The 10,000-nt window shown below is 33.2% G+C and overlaps 1 protein-coding gene across 1 annotated transcript in view; it reads left to right on the top strand.

The window, feature by feature from the left end:
• The window catches only part of LOC122805305 (solute carrier family 22 member 6-A-like), a 404,358-nt gene that overhangs the window by 356,652 nt on the left and 37,706 nt on the right, over nucleotides 1–10,000 (top strand). The window contains exons 7-8 of the mRNA XM_044075393.1: nucleotides 269–483; nucleotides 3,840–4,066. Coding sequence (XP_043931328.1) covers nucleotides 269–483; nucleotides 3,840–4,066 — 442 coding nt within the window. The remainder of the gene's footprint in view (nucleotides 1–268; nucleotides 484–3,839; nucleotides 4,067–10,000) is intronic.

Genomic DNA, 10,000 nt, shown 5'->3' with positions numbered 1-10,000 from the left:
TGCATTTGTAAAGCAAAAGTCAGTATTCAGAACTGCCAGCTATTCAGAAACTGGCATTCTGTCTAAACGTATTGCATCTTGGGTAGTGCTATTATGATTAGTAAATATTCATGGTCTTAAAAATATTTGGTGATTGTTTTTGATTCAGAATCCTGTGCTGAGATATTATTAAGGGTCCAAAATTAATTTAGCAAATTAGCTTGCATCACTTCTGTTAGTGTTTAAGATGTGCATTCCAAATGATTTTTGTTTCTTCTTGTATGTCTAGGTTTTCAAATAGCTTTGCTTATTATGCACTGGCTATGGATCTTCAAAACTTTGGCTTTAATATTTATTTGATCCAGGTAGTTTTTGGTGTCATCGATATTCCATTCAAGTTAATTTCTACTATAACCATGAACTTCATTGGACGGCGTTTCAACCAGTTTGCCTGTCTCATCCTACCTGGGTTGGCAATAATGTCAAGCCTGTTTTTACCTGAAGGTAAATCTGTTAAAGATAAGATGAATATAAGCTAATCTGTCAAATGACCCATTTTTATAATTTACTACAAAATGAACAGTAAGTCATGTTCCCTGTACAAAACCCCTTTTGGAGAAACAGGGTTAGAGCTAGAAAATTAATTCACACTGTATGAGTTGTGGTCATACATTTCAAAAGTGATTTATCCTTTGATATGTTTATTTGATATATAAGGTATAAGATCATTTCCCCTTTCTAGGTGATTTCTTTCCCTCTGTGGCTGAAAGCCATTGCCATCAGTCCTGTGAAACTGCAGTAGGGGGGCAAGAATCTAGCAGTAGGGACAATCATTCAGGATGTCACACAGTTTGTTTGGTCTCATCTTCTTTACTTATATTTCAGCAGAGTTGCAGGTCAGGGATTACCTCTGTCCCAAAGGTCTGAGAGTCAGGAGTCACTCCTAGGGCCTTGCAAATTTAGGAGAGGACCTTAATTGTTCCCAGGCAGGAAAACAACCTAACAACCCCTCCCCTGAAGCTGCAGCATACATGACACAGTGCTCAAAGTATTTCTTTTAAAGCCCTAACCTCACCTAATCATGCCTGATATGTATTCACACATCACCAAGAGGGCTTACAATGACTTACCTCTCCATGTGCATGCTCCTGTGGATCTACCTCATATTATCAAAAACCCACTTCACCGAACTGCATAAACATAAGACAACTTTGCTGAAAATTCAGTTTTTTGAACATGCGGTAGCGTTGTTGCCTCACAGCAAGAGGTTCTCCCATTCGATTCTCGGCTGGAGTGCAGGGAGTGCCTTCTGTGTGGAGTCTGCATGTCCTTCCCGCTGTTGGATGGGCGTTTGAAAGACATGCGTAAATGGGCATGCCTTTGTTGAAGGTTGGACATCGAGCTGGCACCTCAGCGTTCATGAAAATCTACTACCAATCATTAGCGGACCGGAGTTCCGCTGTGGCAACCCCTAACCGGGAAAAGCCGAAAGACAAACAACAACAACATCATCAGAGTTTTACTCTGGGAAAGGAGACGCTTGGCCACCATGGGGAAAATTTGCTTTTTTCCCCACTATAGTGGGATCTTGGAGTTGGTATATATAGTTGGAGGGGAAAAGGCCCTTATTTGAGTGGGTTTGATATCCTCTGGGGTGTTTGTTTTTACCCAGTGGCTAAGTGTATACTTTCCCAGAGTAAAACTTCAATGATGTACACGTTCGAAAAATTGAGTTTTCAGAAAAGTCATCTTGTCTTGTTGCAGTTTGGTGAAGTGGGTTTTTGACAATATCAGGTAGACCTATTCCTGCATACACAGCCATGATGCTTATTACAAACAGCTTGGTAGGACCAAGCACATGGCCCTTATCTAGTGTGCCATATGCCACACACCTGTTCTTCCAATAGATGTTGCCATGGCATTGGCACAGATTGGGTCCAGGATGGACAAGCTAAAACCTGCTGCTTACAGTACTAATGGCCTGCAAATACATCAATATGAACTTACAGCACCACTACAATTGTTATTCACTAGGTCATTTAAGTATTGGGAGATTCCTCAAGACTGGAGATATGTACTTGTTAAACCCATCTTGAAGGGAAAGGAGAACAGGACAAACCCAGAGTCATATAGACCCGTAAGTCTGTATTCTTGATGTGGAAAAATAATGAAGAAGGATATTTTAGATAAATTATTATCAGAAGTGGAAAGGTTGGCAGTTTAAACCATACATCAGCATGCACATGTTAAAAATACATCGTTAACTCCATGTAACATTATGTTCTATAATAATATAATGGCTATAAATAAAAAAGTGTGCGATGATGTAATTTGCATAGACTTATTTATCTTCACCACATTAGAATAACTAGGTAATAATGTAATCTTAATAAGATGGATAGCTACATGACTTACAGATAGGACATGGCAAGTATCACACAGTAATTGGATGGGTAAAATTCTAGGTTATGGTCAGAGTATCCCACAGGGCTCTGTCCTAGGCCCATGTTTGCTTAGGATGTATCATTCAGATCTATCTTTTTCAAGTGAGTTGTTCAATAGTTTGAATGCATACGACTTGAAATGAGAAAAATGATTGTATTTGCTACAGGTAGGACATCTCTGCAAAAGAACTTAACTAAAATGACCATTTGGGTACAGGAGGATGATACTAGTAATAATACTAATAATAATAATATGCTGATTATTGTGTCAGTTGCATCATATTCCACAATGTAACACTTTTTTATTTATATATATATGCACATATATACACACACATTACACAACAGTTATTGAATATGTGCTTAAATTGACTCCTTATGCATAATCAGTGACCATGCAAAATGAAACAGAGTACTAAAAGTATGAAACCTATCTGTTATCCAAACATGTTTAATATGTTAATATTTCCTAAACATAGAGCTATGTTTTATTAATGAGTAAACAAGATGGAAAATTAACTGCAACTTTCTTAACAAAAAGCTGTAAATAACTTTAAAACAGGAGAGCTGTGTACTCTGAGCACAACATTTTTTTTCAGAATATGTTTATCTATAATACAAGTGATAAATTCTGTAAGTTTTCTATAAAGGTACTATAGAAACATTCTATAGTTTTTTGGTAAACAGGACAGACAATTATTTTCTGTGGCTTTCGTAACAAAAAGCTGTTAACCTTAAAACAATATATGATGGCTAGGTAATCTAAGCACCAAAGTTATTTTTTCAGAATATATTTAGCTATAAAATGAGTGATATATTCTGTAAGGTTTCTATAAAAGCATAGTAAAAACATTGTATAGTCTCACATATTTTGTACAAATGAATGTGAATGAAATTAAACACAAATAGAAGGCCAACATGTCATTGAAAGAAGCATGGCAAAGTATAGTAAAGTTTTGTTCCAAAGAATTTTTATATATTTTATTTATTTATTTTTTGTTGACTGGGTTAGTCTCACTAGGCTAGCAGACACTTTTATGGGGAGACCCAAGGTAGTATATATATACTGTTAGGGAAAATTTGGCCAGGGCATCGGTAAACTTCCCGTATTCATTAGAAGAGTGCTTGTTCCATTCGTAATGCAGTGACAGCAGGAAGAATAGGACTGAAGGCAAGGTGGTGAATAGCATTGAAGTGAATGCTGGTCCAGTGTTTGAAGCTCTACAAAATTCTGAGGAACTGTTTCAGCAGAATTTATGTTATTAGCAGCACACATTCAAAACAATGATGGATGTGTTATTACAGCCCTTCAGTCAGAAGGGTAGTAGTATGATGTTTTGGGTGAATTGTTGTTACAGAGCGAGCCAGGGAGTAGAATAAAGTGTTTCATGTGATGAAATTATGAACAAATTTCAGAGGAAATAGAAGCTATTTTGAAAGAAGATTGCCAGACAAAGAAATTATATGCCATGACTATTAAAGAAACTGCAGGGAAAGTGATGAGAGATAAACAGAGGAGAGGAAATGTCAACACTCAAAGAAAATTGATGGTGAGAATTCAGAACAAAGAAGAAGAAAAAGAAATGACCAGGTATGACATTTGGAATAATTTAATAGTCTCATTCAGCGTCAAGGCTCAGGAGGTAAGAGATTTTGTTCTTATTCATAAAGAGATTTTGTTACATTGTTTTTGATTCTGTTCCAGAAAGATTTTTGGGTTAGTATGAGAAGAAAAAGAACTGTAATCCATGGAGTTCTTATGTGCTTAAAGCGTTTCACAGAGAAACAAAGAATAACATTTATTGAAACTTTGTAAAGATGTTATGGACATTAGCAAAGTTTATGATAACAGAGGATTATGGACTAGGGGATGGGACTGTCATATTGTATTGAAAATAGAGAAAGAAAAAAATATTCATATTTCCAGTGTGATACATGTAGTGGGTAGGTGTTGCAAAATATAGGGGATAAATGAAAACATGATTTGTTTTCCTGTGGAAAAAGATGATAATTTGATAAGTAACTGTGATAACAGGAAATGCTATATTTGTGGGGAAACAGGTCATGATGCAAAAAAGTGTGCATTGAAATGTTATAAATGTAACAAAAGTGGGCATTTATGGATGGATTGTGATCTAGAGAAAAAGAATGAAAAAGAAGAAAACAAAAGTGAGGACAGTATATGAAGAGAATGAACAGTCCCATTAAAAGATAAAGAGAAAGTAGGAAAGCAAGATCAGGGTAAAATAAAATAAGGATAAAGAGAAAAATGAAACAGAAGATAACGTAGAAGAAGGTTCTGAAATAACTGATGAGGATGCTATGATTTAGAAAATCATGAAAAACAAATTTGGCAAAAGAGGAAGAGGCAGACAAAAAAGTTTAAAGAGATAAGTGCAAAATAGAAAAAGAAAGGAAACTGATAATGCAAATGTGATCAATACTTCAAATTTATTCAGTTTCTGGTAAGCTACAACATTGGCATGATGACAACTTTAGAGTACTTTCAATAAGTGTAGATAGTATCAAAAATATAAGTAGAAGACTAGGCATCCAAAATTAGTGTAGTAAGTGTGGTGTTAACATATTAATATTGGAAGATGTAAGATTAACACAAGAAGAGAGATTACAAACAAAGAAACTTTAGGGAGGAGATACAATATGGAACCTAGAAAAGGAACTATGTTCGGGCAAAGTTGTACTTTCTAGAAGGTCAGTGAAAATACTGAACATATCACTGGCAATGATGGGAAGGTTAAGTATTGTAGATCTCAGATGGTATAATCAGGTATATAGAATCATAACACAGTATGCCTTTGTTACAAGTAAAGAAAGGGAAAATGTATTTTATAAAAGTATCGATTTAAGCAATAATCAACAATGTGGTGTGGTATACTGAAGATTTATCCGTGGTTGGTGTGGTTTAATCATGAGGGTGAAGCCCGAGTGATTAAATAAAGCCAATTGTGGGTGAATCTTCAGTATACCACAACCATGGAGTCAGTTATTGCTATTATACAATGATATTATTTAAGAAAAAAAATACTTACTTTTCTTAAATAATGTGTTTGTATAATGGCACATTACTGTTCTTCTGCCAGTGGTGGTATATTGCTTCCTTGTGTTGATGTACTGCACCTGTGTATGGGACTTGCATTCCTACACATACCCAGTACATCACTGCTTTGAAATAGAAGCAACAGAAAAAAGAAAGTCTCCGTTGCTCGGGGTTTTTTTTGTTTTTTTCTTTTTAATTAAAAAAAAAGTTTTGGACACTTTATACCAACGGAAAAAAGTTCGGGCGACTGGACCTTTTTCCATTGGTATATTGTAGGACTTACAATGGGCACGCTGGCCAATCAGCGTGCATGTTTTTGAATATTAATGGGGGGGTCATTGTATAATATGCAGTAATTAATATGAATATAATATTAACAGGGGATTTTTATTGTGATTTGAGAGGAAAATGAAAAAGAGAGGAAATTATGTTAAAAAACTTTTGAAGTTATAAAATGTTGCAATTTAAAGACTGATTGTAATAATTTTAAACATATAGGTATATAGAAAATGGAAATAGATTATTTTATTTATTATCACAAGGTTAAATATGGCTAAGGGAGAAATTCTTGTAACAGGCTTTTGATATCACTCAGACATATGGATAGAGATACAGGAAAATAAGGAATAAGTCAGCTTGGGAAAAGGAGCAAAAAGAAACCCACGGTGGTGGTGCTGTGGTAGCATTGTTGCCTCACAGTAAGATGCTGTCCGGTTCGATTCTCAGCTAGAGCATCTTCTGCATGGAGACATGCGTGAATGAGCATACCTTCGTTGAAAGTTGTGCATCAAGGCTGGTAACTCAGCCTGTTAAACTCAACTGCCAATCATTAGTGGACCGGAGTTCTGCTGTGGTGACCCCTAGCTGGGAAAAGCCAAAAGAATATGGGATAGCAATGGAAAAAAAAAGCATGTGTTTATCACATTTCCACTAAAATGTGTTATAAAAACTGGTCTGAGTGGTTACTAGCTTTGAAAGAAAAATATAAAAAATGTTTTTTAGAATGTCAGTCAATATAAGAAAAGCAGAAAAAAATAAATTATAAATCAATGTGTATAGAAGCTTTAAAGGATTTGGAAAGGAATGATAGAGAATATTAAATGATAGAACAGAGAATTTATGAAATGAATTAAAAGTATATTAAATAATTATTATTCGATAAAAGATATTATGTACAAGGTAAAAAAAGATGTCTCAGCTTATTTGAATGGCATAGTTCAAGAAAATACTAATATAATGAGAGAAATGAAAGATGATGGAGGAGAGGTAAGAAAATCTCAGGAACAAATTATGAATATTGTAATAAATTATGTAAAGAAAATGTTTCAATATAGAAAGAAAGTATAAAAAATGAATGGCACATTAAAAATGGCAGAACAAGAAAATAAGGAGTTAGAAAATGAGATTTATTTATGTGAATTAGATAAGGTACTTAAACAATTTAATTTACAGTCAGTTTAAGGATCAGATGGAATAGGATACAAATTTTATAAGAATTTTATGGACTGGTGGAAAAAATACTTCCTAAAAGTTATGAAAGAGTGGTTAAATGAAGGTTTTATATATAACTGTTTATGCACTAGTATACATTAATTTGTATGGAGAAAGGAAGATAAAAAAATAAAATTGAAAATTGGAGACCTATAGTATTAAACAATACAGCTTAAAAGATTTTTATGAAAATAATTCAGAAGAGAATGGAAAGTAACATGAAAGGTATTATGGAAGACAGCATATATAGTTTAAAGGGAAAGGGATGTCAGTAATTGTTATTCATAGTAAGATAAATTGTGGATGATATTATAAATAGGTCTGATAAGACCAAGATCATGATAGGAGTTTTAAATAAAGCTTTTAGTACTGTACAACATGAACTTTTGTGGACAATTATGGAAGAGTATAAAATTAGTAAGAAAATTAAGAATGTATGCTGTTCTGCATATATTAAAAATAAAGTAAACATTTTAGTGAATGGATGGTTAAGCAAAGAAATAGATGTAAAAAACAGCATATGTCAGGGATGTCCTATGAGTAATATATATATTACCCAAAGATGTAAATTTGCTCATAAGATGTTAGTTATATTACTAAGGAAAGGATAAAACTCCAGCCATTTTTACTTATGCAGATGATACTATATTAACTATGAGAAACAATGCCTGGATGAAAGAAGTATATTATATACATCAATGTGTAAATATAAATGACTTTAAAAGAAATAAAGGACTGGTGATATAGTAAAGATAGGATAAGTATTTTTCCTCAATAAAAGAAATCTCTGTATTGGGAATAAGATTAGGGTACAATTGCAAGTGAGGAATATTGGAATAGGATACTACAAAATAAAATAGAATAATGCTTTTATCTCAAGTATTTAGGCTCACATATTTTTTGTGTAATTAATTTCTGAAAAAGTCAATTGCTGTTGAAGAAAGCATGAAATAAAGATGCATTAATGCTAAAGAGTTGTTTTAAGGCTTGTATTCTAACTTAACAGTGGTTTTAAGTATTTTGTTGTTTTATACCATTGCTTGGAGAATGTTCCAGTTTTTATTTTGGAATATGATACTATATGAAATAAAGCAGCTTTGCTGTTTTTGGAAAATATTCAAGCTATCTTTTTATAAAAAGGTTTACTTGATTAATTCAGTTATACAAGAAAAGGTTACATATTTAGCTATGAATAAATGCTGCCAATAATCTATGAAAAAGAAATGTTACAAGCATTTTTTTCTTTTATATGGGATTCAAGATTGAATCCAGTGAAAAGGAGAGTCTTATACTTGTAGAAGGAAGATGGAGGTTTAGGATTAATAAACTCAATTGTTTATGCTGTTTCTTTGAATTTCTATAAAGTTTTGTTTTGGATAAATGATAAAAAAGTTTGTAGTAAATTTACTAAAGTACAAATATAAGTGGCATTAGGATATATTAAAAAAATCAAAAGAAGAAAAGCATGTTTAAATGAAGTAATGAGATGTTATCAAGAAAAAAAATATTTTATGGAAAATAATTGAAGAAATTGGCATAAAAATATCATGATATAATATTAGTATGTTAATCCATAAGATGAAAAATTAATGAAAAAGTTAAAACTATAAAATTATGAAAAACATGGTGTAATAATCAAGTAGAATGTCAAGACTTTTTTATGGAGATTTGTGATTAATAAATAATTAGCAATGGGAAATATACCATGTCAAAATCAGTGAAAAGATTTTGTATACATTGTGGTACAGAAGAAACTTCAGAACATGCTTTCTTACAATGTATAAGAGTTGAAAAATTGTGGGGAAAATTGTGTAAAGAATTTTTTCTTGATAATGTAAAGAAGGTACATTAAATAAATATGGATATGATTATTTATGGATATTATAGCCATAAGAAATAAGGGATATGTTAGTAAAATAGCTAAAAGATTATTTTATATAGTGTAGACCATTTGGAATGAAAGGCTAAATGAAATTATGGTAATGGTATATGGAGACTAGCAGTAATTTTAAGAAAAAATAGATGGTAGTTGTGGGAAAAGGAGTGGGGGTCAAATAAGATAATGAAGATTTAACATAATAATAAAAAGCAAGATATCTATGATTCTATGACAATAACAGAAAGAAATGGAAATTTCTGAAAGGAATAAATAAGTTTGTAAATAATGATCAAGAACCCCTACTCTTTTTGCTAGGTGTCATGGGATCTTTTACATCCACATGAGGTATCATCAACTCAAGCAGATGGGTGTGTGTGTTTAACATCTCATCAAAGGATAACACACTCAGGACTACAGCACCCCTCTTATGCTACACTGCAGTGCCAATAATCAAGCTACCTTGTATGGGAATAGAACCCACAGCCTTCTTCACCTAAGGCATGAGTGCTACCCATTGCACCACTGACACTGATTTAAAGATTAAGAGAAAGAATCAGAGGCTGATGAAATATTTCTTTACATGAACTATTAAGAATGCATGGAAAAGACTGTCAGGACAAGCAATACTGAATACTCAAATTGCTGAAAAGGGCAGGCACATTAAGATATTAGCAGTAATAAATGAGATCATGTTGAAGCGAGTGAGGAAGATGTTGAGTAGGAATCTGGGTGCTCACAGAAGATAAAAAAAATAGAAGACTGAATGTGCATAGTTGCTTTATTTCCCATTCTTGTCTTAATTCTCTGTTCCTCTACAGCATTACACAACAAGTACACTAGACCCTTAAGTCCATGCTCAGTAGTATAAAGTCAATAATCCATGTACACAGTGTATTTTCGAATGGATGACATTACTTGTTTTGATTGTCCACAAGCATTAAGCACTGAGAGTATAAAGAGATGATTCAGGCATACAGAATGACAGAAGGAAATAATATACTACAGATGACTGGCACAGCTGTGGATGTTGTAGAAAATGGTGCACTGAAAAAACAAAATGCATAATATTCTGTTATATCAGTAAAAACAATGACAAATGCTCCTGAATGCTGGAATCAGCACTGTGCTTGTTGCTGTAGTTTCCAGTCT

The sequence above is a fragment of the Protopterus annectens genome, chromosome 6.part1, assembly GCF_019279795.1.
Source record: "Protopterus annectens isolate FY-2018-M chromosome 6.part1, PAN1.0, whole genome shotgun sequence".
NCBI lineage: Eukaryota > Metazoa > Chordata > Ceratodontiformes > Protopteridae > Protopterus > Protopterus annectens.
Note: the sequence above shows the minus strand (reverse complement) of the source record. Positions and strands in the feature narration are given on the sequence as shown.